Source organism: Lithobates pipiens, unplaced genomic scaffold, assembly GCF_037356315.1.
Source record: "Lithobates pipiens isolate NorthernLeopardFrog02 unplaced genomic scaffold, aLitPip1_a1.2 Scaffold_8, whole genome shotgun sequence".
NCBI lineage: Eukaryota > Metazoa > Chordata > Amphibia > Anura > Ranidae > Lithobates > Lithobates pipiens.
The window spans coordinates 229850585-229875419 of record NW_027507903.1 but is presented as its reverse complement, the minus strand read 5'-3'; the positions used below and the strand labels follow the sequence as shown (position 1 = coordinate 229875419).

The 24835-nt window shown below is 41.2% G+C and overlaps 1 protein-coding gene across 4 annotated transcripts in view; it reads right to left on the bottom strand.

The window, feature by feature from the left end:
- Positions 1-5033: 5033 nt before the first annotated feature.
- The window catches only part of USP15 (ubiquitin specific peptidase 15), a 155122-nt gene continuing 135320 nt past the window's right edge, over positions 5034-24835 (bottom strand). For all 4 annotated transcript variants that reach the window (XM_077473548.1, XM_077473550.1, XM_077473549.1 and 1 more), the window contains 4 exons: positions 24182-24331; positions 16563-16666; positions 10810-10898; positions 5034-7011 (listed from right to left, as the gene is read on the bottom strand). In XM_077473548.1, the coding sequence (XP_077329674.1) occupies positions 6826-7011; positions 10810-10898; positions 16563-16666; positions 24182-24331 (529 nt within the window). In that variant the 3' untranslated portion in view covers positions 5034-6825. The remainder of the gene's footprint in view (positions 7012-10809; positions 10899-16562; positions 16667-24181; positions 24332-24835) is intronic.

The window sequence follows — 24835 nt, the reverse complement described above, 5'->3', positions numbered from 1 at the left end:
GGTTTAAGCTCAATAGAAGAGGCATCCCAAGCCCTCTTTAGCAGCACATCACCCCTTTTATCCATGGGGTCCTTAAGGGATCGTCGAAGGCCAAATCAGTCTTTTTGGAAACCTTTGCTAGCAGTGCATCGAACTTAGGAACCTTGTTCCAAGGCTGGGCTGTGTCTTTTTCATAGAAAAATCTACATTTAAGACTGCCTGAAAAGAATGGTCTCCTTTCTGGGTGCTCCCACTCCAGCAAGATCGCTTCTACTAGAGACTTGGGCACAGAAAAAACTCTGGATTTCTGGGCAGAGACCACCTGATACATGAGGTCATGCTTAGAAAGTTGTACAGACTCCTCTCTGATCTCTAGGGTGTCATAGATCGCTTTTAATAAGTCCCCCACATCGTCCAGTGTCAATCTGTACCTGGACCCTCTGGAGCAATCTTCCTCCTCTTCAGTATCAGACCCTGAGTCTGCTTGAGAAGAGGCAAGGGATCTGGGTGCCCTCTCCCTATCTTCCGTATCCTCCTGACTAGGTTCAGACAGGGAGGGCAAACTTGCTGCTCTAGATATGGGCACAGAGGGACCCTGCATCCTATCCATCATTCCCCTAAATGATTTGAAGGTGGATGCAATTACATCTTTTATGGACGTAAGGCTCTTATGACACTCTGTCATGGAGTCATCCTTAGTTAAATTGACACATTCGGGGCAAAGAGGTTTCTGCCAATTTTGTCCCACAAATGGCACACTTTCTCCTGGGAGGCTGCATGTGGGATCTGTCCTGTGTTTTACCCTGAAAGCAAAAGAAAAGACAGAAAACAACCGGTGGGAGCCTAATCCCAACTCCCACCACCACTGTGCTCAGGGGGAAGGAGAGACGTGCCCAGCCCTTCACCTGTGGTTCACCACCCGGGGAAGGACTTTGGTCACAAGGACCTTACCCCCTCCCAGAATAAGTCATGGTCTGCCCTCACCACGCTTACCTGAGAGGTGCCGGTGCCAGAAGAACTGGAGTCGACCACCTGAACTGCTGCAGTGCCCTCCATGGCTCTTTAGTGTTGTCCCAGCCTCTGCTGGATCTACACAGGCTCCGGATGCCCAGCAAGCCATACGATGCGCCTGGAGACTGGAACCTTGTCTCACGGCGCCCCCTGATGACGCCGCTCAGCCGGAAGCCGTGTCACTTTCGTTTGTTGGAACGCAGATGCCCCTTCTCCTCTGACGTACGTTCATTCCTATACCTGGAAAAGCCGGACAGCATGCATCCCCGCAATGGGCGCCGTTCGTTCACCGGCAAGCCTAAGGGGGACAAAGGTAGTAGTATTATTTAGTATGACCGCTGTTCGAAAATGAGGCTTGGCTATCTCACTCGACTATTTAATGGGATGGCTCTGCACGTCGCCCGTGCCCTGGAAGACATCAGATGTGACTAAACATGGTGGGCAGAGCCACATGCTGACATCATTACTTCCCCCATGATCCCAGAAGTGCAGGTGTTTTACTTGTTTGCCGGAAAATATTTTTAACCAATGCTGTCTTTTTATTTGCGGAATATAAGTGCATTTCTTATATAATTTTAATAAAGTAGCTCATACAGTATCACACTATTGGAGTCTTTTCTCCTTTACACCAATCCCTATCGTTGTCATGGTTATCCTGGAGACGATTAGTGAGAGTTTGGAAATATAGGAAGACTCCCCACTTCCAGTGGGAACTTGGAACTGCAGAAGGACCCCTCCATCTATACCACTCCATAGGTTACTACCAAGCCAGTTTGACCTCACTAGTAATAGAGGGTCCACAATATCCGGTAAGCTCTCTTATTAATAAGGTGGTGGGTGCCACAGAAGGATTCTTCACCTAAAGCAGAGGTCCGCCCAAAAAAATAAAAATAAATTAAGAGCCAACAGCTACACATACTGCAGCTGATGGCTTTTAATGATAAGTCACTTACCTGTCCTGGAGCCCAGCGATGTCGGCACCGCAGCTGATGTTTCTATCAGCTGTCAGGTGCTGCCACCGCCATTGTGGATAAGGGAACCCGGCAGAATTGACTTATGGCTTCACGGCAGGAACCCTACTGCGCATGCATGAGGCCCCGCTTTTCTCTCCTACTGGACCGGCGACAGGGGGAGGAGGGGGGAACCCCGTGGTGACGTCATGAGCCGCGGCGTGGACTTCCAGAAGTGGGAACAGGATACCTGTCAGACAGGTATCCTCCCCAAAGGGTGTCAATTGTGGCACTGGAGGGGGAGAGGAGACAAATCAGCAGAAGTTCCACTTTTGGGTGGAGCTCCATTTGAATTGTCTGATGGTGGAATACTTTATAAACTGTCATTTGAGGAACACTTCAATGCTTATATCAACGTGGACTGTTTCATTTATATTTAGTTTTTTTTTTTTTTACTATTTTTTCTTTACAACTTTTTACTTATCACTTTTTTATCTTTTATCACTTTTGTTCACACATTGTTTATTGCATTGATTAGCACGACTGAGTATTTACAATATATAAAAGTTGCACTAATGTGATGTTATGTTAATCAGCAAACTTTAAGGCTTATATTTTGTGGTAAATGAACTGCACTCAGAAACAAATAACAGAAAATACTTTTTCTACTTTTTACTATTTCCAATGGAAACCAAGGAAATAAAAATATATGTATCCAAATTTACTACCAAATTAACCAGTTCCCATCCAGCCTATAGTCAAATGACAGCCGGGTGGGACCTTCCCCGTTCAGGGTGGACATCATATGACATCCTCCCGGAACATGCCACTGTCACCGGCAGCTGATGACTGGTCAGTGTAATGGCCTGCTGCTGGTACCATGTGATCACTGTGACCAGAACAGATGACATGACAACTGTAAACAATGGATGGCTTTCCTTTAGCCATTGTGTACAATGGTGTTGCTAGCTGTGATTGGTAAAAGTGATCACATGGTACAGACAGGGCCCAATCACAGCCGATCTGTACCATGTGATTAGCTGTAGCCAATCACAGCTAATCACAACAATACACACCAAATTAATCTATTTCATTCAGTAAAAACGGTTGCTTATAAAAGTGAAATTCCCTGGTAATGTGTAAAAAAAAAAAAAAAAAAAAAAAAAAAAAAAAAATCCTGATCACTTCCCTAGAGTAGTACACTGTTACTATGTATAAAACCAAAAAAATTGATTTTTTTTTTTTTAATAACCACTTGACCACTGGGCACTTAAACCCCCTTAATAACCAGACCAATTTTCAGCTTTCGGTGCTCTCACATTTTGAATGACAATTACTCAGTCATGCAACACTACCTATTTGAAATTTTTGTCCTTTTTTCACACAAATAGAGCTTTCTTTTGGTGGTATTTAATCACCGCTGTGTTTTTTATTTTTTGCACTATAAAAGAAAAAAACCCGAAAACATTCTGTAAAAAAATGAACTTTTCTTTGTTATAAAATATAGCAAATTAGTAATTTTTCTTCATATATTTTGGCCAAAATTTATACCACTACATATCTTTGGTAAACATAACCCAAATCGGTGTATATAATTTGGTCTTTGTGAAAGTTATAGAGTCCACAAGCTATGGTGCCAATCTCTGAAAATTGATCACACCTGAAGTACTGACGGCTTATCTAATTTCTAGGGACCCTAAAAAGCCAGGAAAGTACAAATACCCCCCCCCCCCAAATGACCCCTTTTTGGAAAGTAGACATTCCAAGGTATTTAGTAAGAGGCATGGTGAGTTTTTTGAAGTTGCCATTTTTTCCCACAATTCTTTGCAAAAGCAAGATTTTCTTTTCTTTTTCACAAAATTGTTATATTAGCAGGTTATTTCTCACACACAGCATATGCATAGCACAAATTACACCCCAAAACACATTCTGCTACTCCTCTCGAGTATGGCAATACCACGTGTGAGACTTTTACACAGCGTGGCCACATACAGAGGCCCAACATGCAGGGAGCCCATCAGGCGTTCTCGGAGCATAAATTACACATATCATTTCTGACTACCTCTTACAATTTTGAAGGCCGTGGAGAACCAGGACAATGGAAACGCCCCAAAAATGACCCCATTTTGGAAAGAAAACAACCCAATGTATAATCTATGAGGCATATCGAGTCTTTTGAACATGTCACTTTTATCTGAAAGTTTTTGGAAAATGTGTAAAGAAAATGAAAAAGCATTTTTCTTTATACAACATTGTCCATTTACACAATATTTCTAATACCAAAAATTACACCCCAAAATAGATTCTCCTACTCCTCTGGAGTATGGTGATACCACATGTGTGAGACTTTTCCACAGCGTGGCCACATACAGAGGACCAACATTCAGGGAGCAACGTGAGGTTTTCTAGGGACATAAGTTTTAAATCTAATTTGACCACCTATTAGTTTTGTATGGCAGTGTAGTGGCATGGATGAGCATGAATTGGGATGAATGAGCCATGGATGGGGATGGCTGAGCATGAATGAGTATGGCCGGGTACGGCTGAGTATAGATGGGATGGCTGGGTATGGCTGAGTATGGCTGGGTATGACTGAGTACGATTGAGTACAGCTGGGTACAGCTGAGTATGGCTGGGCACGGCTGTGTATGGCTGGGTATGGCTAATTATGGATGGGGTGGATGGGATGGCTGAGCATGGATAGATGAATGGATTAGTATTGCTGAGGATGGATGAGTGTGGATGGATGAGGATGCCGAGTATGGATGGGTGAGCATGGATGGAAGGATGAGTATGCAGAGTATGGATGGGTATGCAGAGTATGCATGGATGGGTATGCAGAGTATGGCTGGCATGCAGAGTATAGATGGGTATGCAGAGTATGGCTAGTATGGCTGGTTATGCAGAGTATGGCTGGGTATGCAGAGTAGGTCTTCAGGTGGATGTGGTGTGATGGTGGTCGAAATGCTGTAGTTCTGCTTTAATATGCATTAATCCAAATTTATGGATCAAACAGATAATGTATTGAACAGAACAGCTTTATACAACCAGTTCAAGATTTTATGAATATAATAAGACAGACCACACACTACATAAGGCCTTCAACAACTTTATTTAAATTTATATAAATAAATAAATCATGCACAATTTAAATGTAAACTCAAGTGAACTTAAAGTGCAGACAAACCTGTTACCTCCGTCATGCAGAAGGTAAACATTTGACAATAAAAAAAAAAGAAAAAAAAAAAGAAAAAAAAAAAGAAGAAAAAAACCCCCCCAAAATAAAACAAAAAAGCAGCTTTAAAATACCAGGATACATCACATCAGCCTTAATACCGAGACATAAAGCAAAGCCATACCCTCATTTCTCCTGGTGATATGCATTTATATTTGTAATGCTAATGTATAAATAAAATAATTTACCAAAATGTGCACTCACAGAGTGAACTTTTATTTACAATACACAATTTAAAACCTATTGTATTTTTATTACATTGGTTCAAATGAAGAACGCTATACTATTTTCTTATTTATTTTTTTCCTCTGCTGGGACAGTAAAGAAATTCCTCAGGTAGTAGATATGTAAAGCGCGTCCCAAAATGTACAGAGTTCCTGTGATAGGCAGTATACAAATCAACAATACATTCTTTAACAAGATCACAGGTAAAGCAGCAAATAATTCATTTTACAAAATGTTCGATGTTTGTTTTTTTTTTTTTGTTTTCTCTTTTTGGCATCCTGGACCCTTGAATGCAGTTAGCCAACATGAAATCCAAGGCTTGTATGCAATATACACAGTACAGGTTCTGATAACTGAACATGCAAATGTCACTTTTCCTAGTTTTAGAACAATTTACCCCTTTGAGATGAGTTGTAAGGCCATGGTGACTTTTAAAGGGAGCACACAAAATTTCACAGACCTATCTTGAATAAAGTCAAACATATTAAAAACAAAAATGAAATAAAAATAACATCCTATAGTTTAAGATTAGTCCACAGTCATTGTCACAGGCACTGGGTGCCATTATATATATATTTCTTTCTTTATTACATGTACAGTGTAACTAGGGAGCTCAAAGCTCCCAGATAAAATATTTTGAAGGGGGGAACTTTTACAACACAAAAGTTAAACGCTTGACTTACAGAAGATCATAAGAATGCACCAGTTTTCAGCAAACAGAACAGGAATCCTACGAGTGACAAGGTAAATATACATTCAATCAAAATGTATTTTTGACACATTATGAAAAATCAAATCCATTACACAGCATCAAGTAAACTGAAAGAGATTTCAAAAATTGAAAACTGTATATTAAAAGGCTAAAACACCTTTGTTATTTCCCTCAGTAAAATGATTCATATGTTAAGTGGTTTGCATTGATTATGGAGTGATTCAAGCATACTTTTTATCATAAGATGCTGACAATTTAAAATGAGTTTGGAAAAAACTGAGCAACTGATCACACAGTATCTATTACTGTTTTATCCTCAGGAGCCCAGCAGGTTCTTTAGTCTTATATTCAGTGTTTCAGCTTTTAATACAAGGTACAGACAGCTGAACTGCTGAGGATTTAAGTTATATAGGTTAACAGGAATTAAAAAAAAAAAAAAAAAAAAAAAAAGAAGAGCAGAAAAAAACTTCTTAAATACACTTAGCTTACAAATAAAAGTCGAAACTGAATAGACTCATCGGTCATGGTTTTCACTGCATTGCCCTTTTAAGGAACACTATACAATAAATAGAACAGATAGACAAACAGTTTACATTCTGCCAGCTGATATTCCCCTTTTTTATTAGAACAGAAAAAAAAAGATATTTTTGGCAGATATCTCAGGACTATTATTGGTGATTTCTATTCCTATGTATGTGATCACAGGCTTATTTTTAATTGGTATGCATACAGTTTTCATTCTCTATGTCATTTTCATTGTCATTTGATTCCTCGTCACTCTCCACTGGAATTCCAGTAGCAGCTGAAGCACCTTGCTTTACTTCTCTGTCCAGAGGAAAGAAGCCTGTCCCACTGATGGTATCCTGCCGCTGATAGAAGAGTACATATGCTGCTTTGGACTGTGAAAATAAAAAAGCAGAGCATGTGTACATTAGGGAGGACCTTGATACAAAGCTGCATTCCAAATCCCAGACATTTGGCAGAAAAAAAAACGACATAATTAATACAGATGATCTTTATTCAAATAGTATTTATTTTTGTCAAATCAGATTCAGATTAATTAAGGCACTAACGGTATCCTTAACCCTGGATCCTTTCGTTCTGTTGTTAAAGAGGAAGTAAACTCCCCCACTCTGATGCTTCTTTTCATTTAGTCCATTATAATAAGTCATTATCAGACCATAGTCACTGTAATCCAGCCCAAATCGCATATTACTTACTGTTTAAAGAAACTAAAAAAAAAAAAGTATTGTTTTCTGAGTCCACAGTAGAGTGTATTTCCACCCTTACATTGAGCACTTCCTGTACTGTTAACCAAGCCTCCTTCTCAATCCAACGTTTCTATGGCAACCCTGCTTCCCTGTTCATAGCTTACTTGTTTATTTCATAGTATTTACTTGTGCCGACTCTAATGTTTCCCTTTGTCAGACTCATCAGCTTCAGCTGATAAGACTGCAGCAAGGGCCAAGTTTAGACTGTATGTCATGTCACATTATCACATTGTGTGTATGAGGAAGCTCTGAGTGATTAGCAGAGTTCAGTGTTGTGCAGTAGGAAGTCCTGATAACAGATAGATAAGACATAGAGTGTGCCTTAAATCAGGGGAGATCTGGGCATGCTCGGTGACTTCATTCTACAGAACAACAAGGATTACAACAATACTAAGCAAGTAAGGAGATATCTACAAGCAGTGTTCATTAGGGTTTTTTATGCTGATTTACATGGGACAAAGTTGTGGGGGAGGGTTTACAACCACTTTAAGGCTTTATGATTTCCTATTTCGAAAAATGCTAAACTACTGTTATTCTACACATCCTACTAGGCCAGGAGGGAAATCCTCCTCAAATGGATGCTCTCTACCCCACTCTTTTACATAGTTTGATGCTCAGCTGTTTGATCTGCACTTTGCCTGTACCAGTTGACTTATATGAGCAGAGCCTTCCCAGACAAATAATATAAAATCTGGTCTGCATGGCTGAATACTGCTTGGTCTCCTTCAGGCCTTCTTCATATTATGGTGCAGAGACATCAGTTTTTCTGCACTCGTTCTGCAAGGGCACAAAAAAAAAAATGTTCTCTGTGTGTCCCATTCACACCACAACACTGGTATCATGTGCAGATCTTTTTCTGCGCAGAAATTTGCCATGCGTATACAGTTTTCTACACTGGAAAAAGACTGTCACAGCATCAAGTATGGATGGGAGCAAGTGCCGTCTTTTTGTATTACTGCCATGACATCAATACTGGTGTTTACAGGGCACATAACTGCATGAAAACTAATATCAACATGCATAAAAACGGATGTAAACTCATGTCTCTGCAAGTTAAATCTGCGTGGTTTTCCCATCGGTTGTCATGCTTATATGGTGTGAATGAGCCCTTAGGATTGCACCAATCGTGTTTTTTTTTTTTTATCAGCGAGTATGAGTACCAATAACCAAGTATCAATAACATACAGAATGAATGGGCTCAAAGTGTACTGCAAAGAAACATCTACGTTCTGAACAGGAATGCGGTGTGATTCCTGATGAAAACTGCATGTGGTTTCCTGCACTGACATATGATGTCCGGTCAGGATTTTTAAACCAATTTGCCGCTGTCATTCTGCTATAGGGCGGGCGGCAAGTGGTTAAAAGGGTTAGTTCACCTTTACCAAAAACTGCCAATGCAGGTAAGGGGTAAACTATGTAGCTTTGACTTATGTTGGATAATGCCCTTGTTCTAGATGTAGGCCATTTACGTACCTCTTGAAACCTACCTGAAGATGGCATTATTCTGTGCTACTTTTCTAAAATGCACCAAGCTCATCTCCACCACCTAGTGCGAGCTCTAAAACCCCTGCACACGTGTGGTCCACTATCTTGCAGCATTACTACTTCAACAAGGGAGAGAGTAATTGTGAAGGGTTTGAATTGGCTGGGGGTGTCTTAGCAATGCCCTAGCAACAAAGCAGGATGGCATGAGGCCATCTCTGGGAGATGTATAAGCGGCCTACACCTAAAGCAAGGACATTTAATTTTACTCAAAGATGCATGCTTTGTTTTTATCTACAGGCACCCCCAAACTGCATAGTCAGTTCTTTGGTAAAGGTGAACTAACCCTTTACCTCTGAGTCTTCTTTATCATATCATTGTTATATGGCACTCGACCAGTGCAGAGTTAAGTAGTCCACATTCATTAAATAGCGACAACAGACAGAAACAGCCTCTGTATGTTAAAAGTCCACAATTATTAAGTCTTAATCAAAACCAATATGTTTCCTTAGTAGTTTTAGGGCGGAATTAAAAAGTTTGGAAATTTCAACACAGTAAAGGGTCATGAGCCCTGGGTGAGGTTTGCAGCACCATCATTACCATGTTACTGTATATGTAATTGTAAAGTTCATTACACATCACAGCAAGCGTTATTGTGTACCTGCAGGCATCTTACCTACCATAGTATTCCTGGAGCTCCAAAACCCAGATAGCTCCACCATACAAATATCAACTTTATCTAATAAATTGGCACTTGGTTATGCTCCTCCCAGGTCCTGTGTGTTACTACTGCAGGTGGCTTTAATGGCTGGTTAGAGCCAAGTGCTCGACTACCTGGCGCTCTTAGAAATAACTAGTGTACTCTAACGTAAATAGGTCAGTTTATTCATATTAAATTCTTCACAGGTCTGCTTTACTGCTGGCCATGAACATTTTAATCGTGGGAAGATGTGGTGGCAGGATCCAACCACAAAATGTTTGTGTTTTTTCAGTATACAGACAGGTTTCTACCCCCCCACAAGTTTCCATACTTATTCAGTGAAAGGAGTTTGCACACAACCCCAGAATCACATTTAATTTAAGGATTACTAACTGGTCAATAAAAAGAAAATGTAATATACCTGTATATCATCCCAAGATTCTCGTACATATATATAATTGCATAATCCAGCCAATATTAGCGGGACTATGCAATCATTATTGTAAACCAGACCTAAAATTTATATTAGCCTTTAGCGATTTCTTCATTCCCCTATGCTGAAATACCTACTTAAGAACTTGGGTTTTCCTACAGGTACTGGCTGAAAAATAATTAAGCTGTAGTAAATGCCTGTTACCAGAGGCACAGACTTGCCGCTCATACAAAGGCAAAAATCTGCCAGCACAGAGATCCCTCCCTCCGCCATGGCTGTGCCCCAAAAACAGTGGGCATCTGGTTAGGTTGAATAACTTGTGTTTGTGTTACAGATACCATTTGATCATAGGAAATTATGTGTTTCTTTTGTGTAATTACATATATAAAAAGTTTTTTAGAGTCATGTAAAAAAGTACACAAAGCCACCCCCACCCCCACCATTTTATATTATAACTTCTCCAAATCAGCTGTTTATTTACTTCAGAAAGACAGACACTGACTTGTTTGAGACAAAGCTTTGTTTATAGCTTCTGAGACTGTAAATGACAAGAGGGGGCTCTATATTCATCTCAAACTGCTCACCACACACACAAGAATTGCTAGAGGGAATTGCAGCTCACAGCTATAGACAAACTACAGCAGTCTTCCCAAGATAAGAAACTTCATAGAGAGGGGGATCAGGAGGACTGGGAATTGTGTACTTTTGATGATTCTCAGATCTCATTTCATGAAAAATAAATAAATAAATTCAGCTAGATGTGCATAAATGATGAACAAGTTACTGTCAAGAGAACTGCACATATACTCACCACTATCTGGTCTTCAGATGCAGTTGAAACACTGCTGTCATCAAAATAATACCATTTTCCATCATCCTTATTTTTTGCAAAAGCTGTATCTAAGAAAAAAAATAAAAAATTAAAATATAAAATCAACTCTTATAGACTCTAATTATGCTAAAGCTCACTTCTAAAACACTGTAAATGATGTAAATGAAATACAAGAACAGTAAAAAATAAAAAATAAAATAAAAAAAACACCCCACATCTTATGTTTCTGATCATAATTGGCAGCTCAAATCTACTAACAGATAGCAATAAGCTGAATACAACAAGCAGTAGTAGTCCTAAATTAAGCACTGCTTGAAATAACTGCCTTCCGTGACCTCCCTGGGGAAGAGGGTTGATTTTAGTAAGATATCTAGACTGTCTTCTAATCTGTTATCAGTTGAACTAGGGAAAGGTCTAATGTTTATAGGGTACTCTCAGGCAAGAAAATATGATCAATCTCCAGGAATTAGGTAACCAAACACGTTTGCCATCCTTGACTGACAGATTGCACATGCACGTCAATCCATTCTCTGGTATCTATGACTAGCTTAACCATGTTTTTACTCCGAAATACAATGTCTCTAATATTTAGTTCAGTTTAAACTTAGCTGTTTTTTTTAAATATTTGTGAGGACCCTTAGAACTTTCAACAATAGAGAATAAACGTTGCTGTGGTACCTGCAGAAAAATGTTAGTAACATGAAAATGTCAGTCTCTGTGGCTAGCACAAATCAATACATACACTAAAATAACCACTTGCTTACTGAGCACCTAAACCCCCTCCTGCCCACACCAATTTTCAGCTTTTAGTGCTGTCACTCTTTGAACGACAATCGCGCGATCATGCAACACTGTACCCAAATAACATTTTTATAATTTTTTCCCCACAAATAGAGGTTTCTTCTGGTGGTATTTGATCACCTCTGGGTTTTTTATTTTTTGGCAAAAAGTTAAAAAAATACAGAAAAACAAAACAAAACAACACCGTTTTATATTTTGTTATTAAATTTTGCAAACTGGTAATTTTTCTTCTTCATTGATGTACACTGATGAGGCTGCACGGATGGGCACCAATAGGCTGCACTGATGGGCACCAATAGGCTGCACTGATGGGCACTGATGAGGTGGCATTGATGGGCGGCATTGATAGTTGGCATTGAAGGGCACTAATAGGTGGCAGTGATAGGCAGCACTGCTAGGTGGCACTGATTGGCACCACTGGTGGGCACTGGTAGGTAGCACTGGCAGGTGACACTAGTGGGCACAGATGAGATGGCTGTGCATCTTCCTCTTTGGGACCGATGCCCCATACACAGAAGCCAGTGAACGCCTTTTTTTTTCTCCTTACGCTGTCAGCGCGAGGAGAAAAAAAAACCACAAAAAAAACAATTACCAATCTTCTGTTTACATCATGTGATCAGCTGTCATTGGCTGACAGCTGATCACGTGGTAAGGGGCCGGGATCAGCCCCTTAATCCGATCTGTGATCACCCGAGTCACATTAATGCGGTGATCACGTCGCGAGCTGGAGCGTGCAAAGGGGAGGACTTCTATTGACGGCCTCCCGGCAAAGTAGGTCTGTGCTGTAGCTCTCATTCAACTATAGCACGGATCTGAAGAGGATAAAATAAAAAATACTAATTTTACACCATTTAAATACTCTTGGAATTATGGGAATCTCACTGGCTTAAGCAAATTCGATTTTGGTCAGTAACCTTTCAAGTGGATCTAAAGTCAAACATTTTAAATCAGTTTGGATATAGCATAGAATTGTTAAAACTCATCAGATCCCTCCTGATTTGTTAGCAAGATGGTGCCTTCACGGCTATTGTGGTGCTCCACCCTACTCTATTACCTCCGCTTAATTTTTCTACCTCTTCCCCTCTCCTTTTCTCTTAAGTTCACAGTCTAGTCTATTTTCTACAGTTCTATGTTAGATCATGCTTTGGGGGTTTTCGCCTTCCTCTGGATCAACTGTGGGTATAGAATTGTGTATATTGGATTGTATGTTTTTTTTTTCAACCTGACTATCTTACTATGTAACTATGCAAGACAAATACAGCAATAAGGCCTTTTTTTTTTGTTGTGTTTCACAAAATACTTTATTTGAAAAAAGGGTGCGGACACACATGGGCATAAAGGCCTGAGAGCATATACAGGTGCAGAAACTACAATCATTGGTAACATCAATTTACAAAAACATTGCTTATCACAATGAAAGCATGTGAAGTCCATGATTTTGAAGGCCATCGAGAAAGTCAATAAAGTTCATGTCCACAAGAATGTACGTCTTGAAACAAGAGAGAGAGGGCATGAAAGCAGCCCAGAAAGGGAAATGTGGTTCACAGGTAAACATAGCCCCATCGGTGGATCGGTGCATTTGGAAGTTTGACAGTCCAGCTGATAGCCTCTATGGGAACCAATTGCGAAAAGGGGTAGAAAGAAAGGAGCATGCCTCACCGCCCCCTTCCCCCATCAACCCTAAAAAGGGTTTTTATCCCATGTTACTCTAGCCAAGACAAAAATTTGTAATATTGTTTTTTGTTGGAATCCATTCAGGGACACAGAAAGCACGTAACCTTGAGGTTCTAATGCCAACTACAGGAGGATTAGACACTGGCAAACATAAAAAAAACTATAATGCCAACGCAGACGAGAACATTATCATAAACAGAGTGGCAGGACCTGGACTTGAAGAAAAGGATTTTAAGGCAAGTACAAAAACCCTATATAAAAATTGTTGCGCATTGAGGGACACAGGAAGTCTGTAATCTTCGGGATGTGCAAAAGCAATTTGACTGAGGGGTAGACAACACAGCAAACCAACGATAACAGCCCTACACCAAAATAAATAAATAAATAAAACACACACCAGAACTACTGGACTGCCTGTAGCTCAAAGAACTGCCTAAAGGACCTTACATCTGAAGCTGGAATCAGATGAGGCCAAAACATTCACCTGGTAGACCTTGAAGAATGTGTGAATAGAAGACTAGGTGACAGACTTGCAAGTATGAGAAACGATTGCCTGACACCAAATTACTAGAAAAGCACTCACATGGTTAGTAGAGTGAACTTTGTCAGGAAAGTAGGGAATCCGATCTTTGAGACCATGATGGTCTGCCCGAGTTACCTAAAGATGGTGGGAAAAAACTGGTGTACTTTTTTTGCGGTTGATCCAAGATGATAAAAAGGCCTCAGCATTGCTGAAAGTAGCCCTGAGAGATAGACCCCTCATAGCCCAAAGCACATTCAGACAACTGAGGGAAATTTACTTTTGGTTAAATGGAGACAGACAGACAAAGGGATGGAAAACTAATTCTGGTTAAGGTGAAAGAGAGTAAATATCTTGGGCAAGAAAGAAGTCCTAGACTTCAAAACCACCTTTTCCCTTGTCCCCTTAAAAATCCATGGAGTCTAGCCCTTTAGCCCAAGTGCCCTATGCATATGTACCAACATAAGAAACATGCAGAAAATGGGACAAAGTCACTGTAGGCAGCAGGAACAGATGGACGCTCCAATGGCTCTCTGCCAGCTGGGGCAGCAGCGGGGAGATGCTTCCTCCTTGCTGTATGGTGGGAAAGAGAGCATGGAGTGCATGTGACACCCCAACTGGTGAATGACTCCTGTGCTTAATCCCAGTTTTAACACCTTCTGTTGCAAAAAATGGCAGCAACAGGGAATAAAAGCCAAAGCAATGCAAATGAGGTAGCTCCCAATACTCAGCCTGAATGCCAACAACTCTGAACCTAGAAAAAGAACCTTAATCAACTTTTACAGAAAGAAACCTGGAAAGCACCCCACATGAAACCCATAGCCTAAGGCCACTTCTAGACTTGTCAGGCAACACACAGTCAAGTGGGGTCTGAACACGTAGTCCAAAAGCCAGGTGAGGATGACTGCATCGGACACCTGAAACCGAAGAGAAGTAAAAAAATTAGGGATGCACCGAAATATCGACCGTCGAAACATATCGGCCAAAAATTGCCTTTTCGGCAATTTGCCGAAAGAGACAAATGGCCAATAATGGAGCTTCCGCCTGGCTGATTAATTAGAGCACCGGGAACATAACAGGTTTCATTTCAATTGCTGTGTGTTCCCCGTTACGCGCCGTCATATACAGCCCACCCCCCCAGTCCGGGGAACTTTGATAGACAGATCCCCCATCCCAGGATTGGAAGAGTGATCTGTCTATCAAAATGTCCCAACAAGGGGGAAGAGTTGTATGTGATGGCACGCGGCAGGGAACACACAGCTAATGAAATGAAAGTTGTTATGTTCCTGGCGCTCTAATCAACCAGGCGGCGGCTCTCCTCTACCTTCCTTCTCTTCCCCTGCAGACTGGCTGCATAGGCAGGCTGGCTGGCTGCACTGGGGGGGGGGCAAAGGCAGGCTGGCTGCACTGGGGACACAGGCTGGCTGCCTGCATCTGATGGGGACTGGTGAGGCTGAATTGATCTCTTGTATTATGTCCACAGTCTCTGACCATCTCCTGTACCATGTTCCGAGTCTCTGACCATCTCCTGTACCATGTCCCCAGTCTCTGACCATCTCCTGTACCATGTCCCCAGTCTCTGACCATCTCCTGTACCATGTCCCCAGTCTCTGACCATCTCCTGTACCATGTCCCCAGTCTCTGACCATCTCCTGTACCATGTCCCCAGTCTCTGACAATCTCCTGTACCATGTCCACAGTCTCTGACAATCTCCTGTACCATGTCCCCAGTCTCTGACAATCTCCTGTACCATGTCTCCAGTCTCTGACCATCTCCTGTACCATGTCCCCAGTCTCTGACCATCTCCTGTATAAAAATATTAAAAAAAAAAAATATGTTTTGGTATCGGTCATTTTCGGTATTAGTTTCCGGCCTAGTGTATTTTTCATTTTCGGCATCGGCACCAAAAAACCCATTTGGTGCACCCCTAAAAAAAAAAAAAAAAAAAAAAAAAGGATAGCCTTCAGTAAGGCTAAGGAAAATAAGTCCAACCTCCTATCAAACTAGTACTAAAAAAGGAGGCATGATTGAAGAGTTATCTTGGGCTAGCCCACTTTTTTTTTTATGTTAGCCAGTGTCCAATCTTCCCGTAGATGGCGGTATGACTCGAATTATACAGTGTGTTTGGCTTTAGATGAACTTTCATACCAAAGCCTCGTACACATGCTAAGATTTTTGGATGACCGAAGTTCCGTTTTTGTGGCATGCTAGTCTCATGTCAAAAGTAAAGAGGTGATTAATTTGAAAATTTTCGTACGACAGAATACGTCGAAGTGATGTAATGTGTTGAATAGTTTTGCAAGTATTCTCTAGTTTCTGAGCATGCGTACTCCCATCAGACAAAACATTTTATAGTCTGCACATCTAGCTTTTGTCTGACAAAAAAGGGAAATTGGCTGTCGAAAACACAGTACTAAATCTAAAAATCTGCAGACAGCTCGTCGTACAGATTGTTTCACCCGATTTTCATATTGTGTGTATGGGCCTTAACACATCTCCCTTTTACCCAATACACTCAGCGTGTCAATGACTGTGATAATGAATGTGTTAGATTGTATTATGTCACCCCTTTCCTTCTGTACATACTGCATGCAATAATATTAATCATTCACACCTTTGCTCCTGTGTTTTGGTTAAATCTTCAATGAGATAATCAGTAAAGTTTGTAAAACCTCTCTAAAATTTACCAACACTAAGTTGTGACTGTAGACTTATAAACAAATATCTGCAACTTACAATGTCCACCTCCCATTCCGCCATAATGGTTTGATACAGCAATCAAATTGTATCGACAAGGTCCTGCATTTGGATTAATAAGGAACTTAGACATGTCCAAATCGCTGTTGAGAAAAAAAAAATAATAATAAAAGTAAAAAACAAATTTAATAAAAAAAATACTATTTAATGCTGAATAATTACATATTTGCAAAGTTGCCTGTACAGTAAACTATGGCCAAGGATTCCGATTCCCTCTGTTTAGTGACACAAGTGGACGACATTTCCTCCTGCAGCTGCCCACTATTCTCTGGCAGTACAATTTTCGGTTTTACCTGAATTTTCAGGTTTCTGATGAAGATTGTCCATAGGCCAGGTTCTTAAAGTGATTGTAAAGTCTATTTTTTTCTATAAAAATAATAAACATTTTATACTTACCTGCTCTGTTGCAGTGAATATGCACGTAGCAGCCAAGATTTTCCTCTTCTCGGGGTCCCTCGTCTGTGCTCCTGGCCCCTCCATACTGTTGAGTGCCCCCACATCAAGCAGCTGGCTATGGGGGTACCCAAGGTGAGCTGCAGCTCCCTGTATCCATTCAGACACGGAGCTGCGGTTCGGACCCATCCCCTCTATCTCCTGATTGGCTAGCTGACTTTGATTGGCAGCAGCGGGAGGCAATGGTGCTGCTGCTGTGTCTCAGCCAATCAAGAGGGAGAGTCCCAGATGGCAGAGACACTCGTGGACATCGCTGGACAGAGATGGGGCTCAGGTAAGTATTAGGGGGGCTGCTGCCCACAGAAGGCTTTTTATCTTAATGTATGTAATGCATTAAGATAAAAAACCTTATGACTTTACAACCCCTTTAAAGCTCTTAGGTCATCGGTTTACAGCAGGCCATTAATAATGACTCAGGAATTATTGCAGCATATGCAGTGATACAGTGCCTTGAAAAAGCATTCATATCCCTTGAAATTTTTTTTTTTACATAAATATCTGAAAACTGTGACGTGCATTTGTATTCAGCCGCCAAGAGTCAATACTTTGTAGAACCACCTTTCACTGCAATTACAGCTGCAAGTCTTTTTGCGGATGTCTCTACCAGCTTTGCACATCTAGAGAGTGACATTTTTGCCCATTCTTCTTTGCAAAATAGCTCAAGCTCTGTCAGATTGGATGCAGAGCGTCTGTGAGTAGCAATTTTTAAGTCTTACCACATATTCTCAATTTAGGTCTGGACTTTGACTGGGCCATTCTAACACATGACTATGATTTGATCTAAACCATTTCATTGTAGATCTGGCTGTATGTTTAGGGTCGTTGTCCTCTGGAAGGTGAACCTCCGCCCCAGTCTTTGACAAACTGGACTTTATGGCTTTGTTCCTGACACTCTTCCATAAAGGCCAGATTTGTGAAGGGCACAATAATAGTTGTCCTGTGGACAGATTCTCCCACCTGAGCCGTAAATCTCTGTAGTTCCTCTAGAGCAGTGTTTCTCAGCTCCAGTCCTCAAGGCGTCCCAACAAGTCATGTTTTCAAGCTTTCCATTATTTTGCACAGGTGCTTTGATCAGTTTCACTGCCTTAGTAATTACCACAGCTGTTTCATGTGAGGGAAATTCTGAAAACATGACCTGTTGGGGCGCCTTGAGAACTGGAGTTGAGAAACACTGCTCTAGAGTTACCATGGGTCTCTTGGTTGCTTCTCTGATTAATGCTCTCCTTGCCCGGCCTGTCAGTTTAGGTTGATGGCCATGTCTTGGTAGGTTTGAAGTTGTGCCATACTCTTTCCATTTCTTTTTTTTCTTATTCAGTTCACTTTTGTTTGAAATTTTTTCCAATGTATAACATTTCCATACATATACATAAAAAAAGATCAAAACAGTCACTACAACCCCACTCCCAGAAAAAATAAAAATAAAAACCACAAGCCCCACACCCCAAGACAAGCTTAACCACTTCCCGACCAGCGCACGACGATGTACGTCGACAGAATGACACGGGCAGGCATATTGGCGTACATGTACGTCCAATATTCGTTGCCGCCGTGCCATCGGGAGCGCGCCGCCGGCGGCGGGCTCCTGCGCTGGTCGGGACCCCCCTGAGTCCAGTCGCGGGACCCGAGGACTCGATCGCCGCGGGCATCCCCGCGATCGTCTCACGGAGCGGCCGAATGGAGGAAATGTTGTATAAACAACATTTTTCCATTCTGCCTAGCAACTAGTGACGCTGATCTCTGCTCCATGTGATTGGAGCAGAGATCAGTGTACACTAAATGAAAGCCCAACCCCCCCACAGTTAGTAACACACCCCTAGGAACACTTAACCCCTACACTGCCACCCACTGGTTAACCCTTTCACTGCCAGTGTCATTTACACAGGAATCACTGCATTTATATAGCAGTGATTACTGTATAAATGACAATGGTCCCAAAAATGTGTCAAAAATGTCCGATGGGTCCCCCACAATGTCGCAGTCACAATAAAAATCGCAGATCGCCGCCATTACTAGTAAAAAAAAAAATAATAAAAAATTATTAATAAAAATGCTATAAAACTATCCCTATTTTGTAAACGCTATAACTTTTGCGCAAACCAATCAATAATCGCTCATTGTGATTTTTTTTACCAAAAATATGTAGAAGAATACGCATCGGCCTAAACTGAGGGAAAAAAATGTTTTTTTATATATTTTTGGGGGATATTTATTATTACAAAAAGTAAAAAATAATGCATTTTTTTCAAAATTATCGCTCTATTTTTGTTTATAGCGCAAAAAAAAAAACGCAGGGGTGATCAAATACCACCAAAAGAAAGCTCTATTTGTGGGAAAAAAAGGACGTTAATTTTGTTTGGGAGCCACGTCGCACGACCGCGCAATTGTCAGTTAAAGCGACGCAGTGCCGAATCGCAAAAAGTGGTCTGGTCTTTGACCAGCAAATTGGTCCGGTCTGAAAGTGGTTAATACAATATAAAAACAGACCATTTTATATAGACTGAATTACAGGTGCTAATCCTTGCCCTTCATGGTGCTGTATGTGCAGCAAGGCTGTCTAACAAACCTCGCCTTTCACAGAACAGCTGTATGGAAATTAAATGACACACATGTGGATTTTATTTACTAATTAGGTGACTTCTGAAGGCAACTGGTTCCACTAGATTTTAGTTAGGGGTATCAGAATAAAGGGGGCTGAATACAAATGCACACCACACTTTTCAGATATTTATTTGTAAAAATTTAAAAACCATTTATCATTTTCCTTCCACTTCACAATTATGTGCCACTTTATGCTGGTCTATCACATAAAATCCCAATAAATTTTTTTTACGTTTTTGGTTGTAACATGACAAAATGTGTAACATTGTAAGTGGTATGAATACTTTTTCAAGGCACATTATGCAACACCCCCAGCATATGTAAGAATGGTAGAAATGTACTGTTTGGGTATAACCTTCGTTTTTAAAAATTTTATTTTAACAATTTTATAGCTGTATAGCCACCAGATCACATATGACAGTCAGACTGTGAAATTTACATGCAGTCTGTTCCAGACATCAACTACTCTTTTGAACTTTTCTCCTGCTGAGGTCATGTCTACCTTTTCATGATCTGAGTTTCATATTAAAAATATTGCTCTGCTGGACATTTAAAGCTTTAACATATTTAAAGTTTTAATTTAGACTACACATATTAAAGTGATTGTTACCACAACACTTCATATTCCCGATATGTGTCTGCTGTACCATGTACTTGTATGAGAAAGTATCCTGTTCTCTTTGTATTGCTTCCTTTGTGTGAAATCCCTGGTGTTCCTGCCAGTCCCTCTGTTTTCCTATTAAAAACTGACCACACTAGGCACGGGGTACACATTCTGGTCAGTTATCTAGCTATACAGGGAACTCAGCCTTCTCCAATGATCCTGCTTGTCCTAACCCACCCCCCCCCCACTGCACAGCCAATCACTGGGTAGCTCAGAGTGCTGCCACCTCTCCCCCTCCAGCTCTTATGCATCTGAGAACAAATGGAATGTGCTCATTATAGAAAAATAGTATTTTTCCTACATCTTACCTGTAAAATCCTTTTCTTGGAGTACACATCAGGGGACACAGAGCAGCTATAGTAATTGCTATCTGGGTTTATATGCCACCTATAGGTGAATGGACACTGGCACACCCAAAAAACAGGAAGTCCCCCCCTCTATAGAACTCCTCCTATACAGGAAGTACCTCAGTTTTATAGCAAACAATTCCCTAAAGGGGGGGAGGGGCCTCTGTGTCCTGTAATGCACTCCAAGAAAAGGAGCATCTGAACTATCTCTAGAGTAGGTAACGATCTTTCTCCTGCCGACTGTGGATTAGGAGGAAAAATAAAAGGCAAGACACTGTCCTGATTCAAGTGAAAAACTAGAAACCACTTCAAGCAATAAAAATGGATGAGGACGCAACATCACCTTATGATGTGAGATGAAGAATGGCTCCTTGCATGAAAGTTACCAACTCTGAAGCTCCACTTCTTGAAGTGATAGCAACCAAAGAAGCCACCTTCTGAGATAAAAGGACAAACAGAATCAGTCGATTGGTTCAAAAAGTGGCCTCTGCAAGGACAGTCAAGATCAATTCAAGTCCCAAGGACACAAGAATGGCCTGACAGGAGGGACTGTCCAAGGTACATGCTGTATGAGGTATGAAACAAGGAGTGAGAAACAATGGCCCCTGGAAAAAAATGGATAGGGGTGAACTCTGACCGTTAACGGTACTTAAGGCCAAACTCCTTTCCTCTACCGATTGGAGAAAGAAAAACTCCCACCCACATATTTCTTTTCTGCGGGTGCAACTTCCTGGCTTCACCCCAGGCAGGTAGTCCTGCAATTGAAGTTCCCCGAAACTGGCTTCCAGGGGCTCTACAGTGCTGAGATACAGGACTCAAGACCATTAGGTTCCTCCAGACTGGCAGTGTCCAAGGAGCAACCTCCACAAGACCATTAGGTCCCTGTGGACCGGGAGTGTCCAAGGAGCAATCTCCGCAATACTCGCTATGTCAGCGTACCAAGCCATCCTGAGCTAATTTGGCCAACACTAATATCAGCGTTACCACCTCCCCGATTCTTCGCAAAAGATGTGGCAAAAGCCGAAACAGAGGGAAAGCATCAAATAAGGGAGAACTGGTCCTTAAGGTGTTACCAGTACACCTACCCCTATTGGCAATGGGACTCTTGTCCCAGATACACCTGTCCCAACTTGTAGAACTTGGAATCTAGTAGATTCACCTGCAGAGTTCCCCCTGCCACTATTCTTTACCTGGGATATGTATTGGTGATAGAGACAGCAGAGACAGCGCTTGTACTCTGCCAGACAGAATGTGGTTCACCTCCCTGAGTCACATGACCTCTGGAGCACCCCTGGTGGTTGATATATATATATATATATATATATGCCTGCAGAGGCATTTCCGTATTGATCGTACAACTGGTATGTCCCATAATCCAGATCAAGACTTACTAGCCAAAAGTTCCAAGATATTGATGGACAGTATTCTTTCCTGTGGGGACCAAGTCCACTGAACTGTAGCCATCCTCAAATCAACTGGTGAGAATGAAATCAGTGGTTATCTTCCAAATGCCTCAAAAAGGAAGAAACGACCACCGATTTTTGCTCTGCAACGCCCTGGGAACAGAACCCTCCGGCAATCTAATGCCTGGATCTTAAATTTCCAGACAGAGAATGATCCTCAACCAAGACCCGAAGTAGGACTGTATGTAGGAAACATGCTTTGACCTAAACACAGCTTCCTCCTGCAGAAATATATCGAAGGAACCCCTGGAATCAACTGCTTTCTGAGCAAAGATTGTTGAGGTAATGAGTATTGAGGTGTCTACAGCAAGCCCAGCACTGGGGCTAGAAGCTGTGTGGCCAACCCAAAGGGAAGAGTCACCAAAAAAATGACTTTTCACTGCAATTACATAAATCTTTAATGAGTCTGGAAACAAACCACCACATAAAGACGTGCATTTACTGATGATTATGGACTCCAAAATGTACCTCTTGCAGAGAGGTCATCACTGAACAGACTTGGCCTATCTGAAGCAGAAGGATGCTCAGCAGCTTGAGATCTTAAGATAGACCTCATGTCCTTATTCGGTTTTGAAACTGCTACGATTTAATTGTCTTACAAAAATGGGCCCATAACTTCTTCTCCAAGAGCCAATGTAAGGCAAAAGACTGATGACTCAGTGGCAGACCTAGACAGTCCCTAGAGGTGCAATTAACCTACCAGGTTTCTGCTGGCTAAAGAAAGAGCAAACCACCTCAGAGACTGCCCTAAAAACCTATGGTCTGAAATACTCTTAAAACACCGCAGCCTCAGATGCCTCTTTCATTCAGAAGGGAAAAAACAAAAAACTTACAGCCCCTAGTATTCCTGGACAGTTTTCCATCCCAGCACTAACCAGGCTTGATCCGAGATTAGGCGCCACTCAGATACCCCTGATGCCATTGGTCCCACAGGAGACGTAAGCGGTGCCAGATCCCTGGACCCGAGGGCACTGTACCTGCCTCCCCTGGCAGCCTCTTCCTTCTGGATTAAGCTAGTCTAACAGATAATAATATCATTTTCCACCCCCTGTAAGAACAATTAAGTGACTGAATAGCCACTATGATTGTTCTTATCATACACGGAATCACCGGCTGAGAAAAATTATATCTGCATGGTATCATTTAGATATCACCACTGAAAGTCTGCAACGTCATATGATCTTGTACTGGGAAGAAGTGGTTAATTTACACATTGTATGGGGAGAAGCTGCAAAGCATGCAGGGAATTCGGAAGGTTGGGGAAATAGGTGGCGAACAGACAGGCATCACTCACAACAGGAAAGGAGATTCTCAAGTAAGCTTATATTGGCTTGTCAAAAATAACCAGTGTTTGAACTTTTTCACTGTTGCTGTTATAAATTGAAAGAGTATGCTGTGGTCCATAGGATTTCCTTTAAAGGGCAGGCCACCCAAAACCTAATATTTAAGTTTTTGGGTAAAACAGTATTTAATGCTTGGAGGTTGTTGGTAAGATTTTCTGAGCTTGAAATTCCATGGAATTCACCACTATAGGAGCCATTTTAAGGGTCCCACTCTTTAAGTTGGATTTTTCATTTATTGTATATTATGGGCAATGCACAGGAGGAACAAACGTATCAAAATGGGCACCAACAACCAAAACTTGAAAATTTGCATTAACAAAAGGGAAAACTATGGCAGGAAGTGTCAACAGAGAGAAAAAGTAGCAAAGTGGCAGCCCAAACGATTTTAGTTATTCATTTTTCAACTATATCTTTTATACAATTACCCATTTTTTTTTAAGATTCTCTTCACAAATGGATTTGGATGTAACTCCTTACCTATTAATAACTAGAGTTAAGCAGCCCATAGAGGAGTTGGTCAGTTTTTCCTTCAATCCGCTGGTTGAACAAAAAAACTGACCCAATTCCCCCATCTGCATATTTGAGGTGTATAAGAGAATCATATTTGCCTGCCGTCAGAATACAATGATCGGTGTTGCAGTCTAAAGCTAAGGTATTCAACACGAAAGTATAATGTTTACAGCTAAAATACAATTTCTTTTGTACAGTGATAAAAGAAAAATTTACATACCATACAGGAAAATCAACAAGTGTATCCAACTTATCCCTCATATATCTGCTGTAAGAGAAGCGTTTTAAATGTACCACTAAAACTGGAGGTAATGACCACAGATCTAATTTTTTGGTTGCTTGCTGATGTTCTTTGCAGTGAGGACAATACCTAATAAAAACAGATCAAGATAACATTGAATCCACAAAAACTATGCAATGTTATCAATTAGAGTCAGGTGTATGATTAAACAATTATACCAAGCAGATGTTAATGATCATCACTTTCATATGTAGGTTGAAACACATTAACTGAAACAGAAACAGCTGTGTTGGAGGCGTAAAACTGGGTGAAAAACAGCAAAACTCTGCTACTAAGTTGAGGTTGTGAAGGACAGTTTCATTTCACAGGTCATACGCCATGCCAAGAACGAACACAATAACTAGTTAGTCTCAGGGCAGATATACAGCACAGCAAGGTCTCTCCCAGGCAAAGAGTTCAAAGCAAACTGGGGTTTCAAGAGGTGCCCTTCAAGCTCTTTTGAAGAAGCACAAAGAAACAGGCAACGTTGAGGACTGTACATGCCTTGGTCGGCCAAAGAAACTTAATGCAGCAGATGAAAGACACATCATTCTTTCCTTTGACATCAGAATATGTCCAGCAGTGCCATCAGCA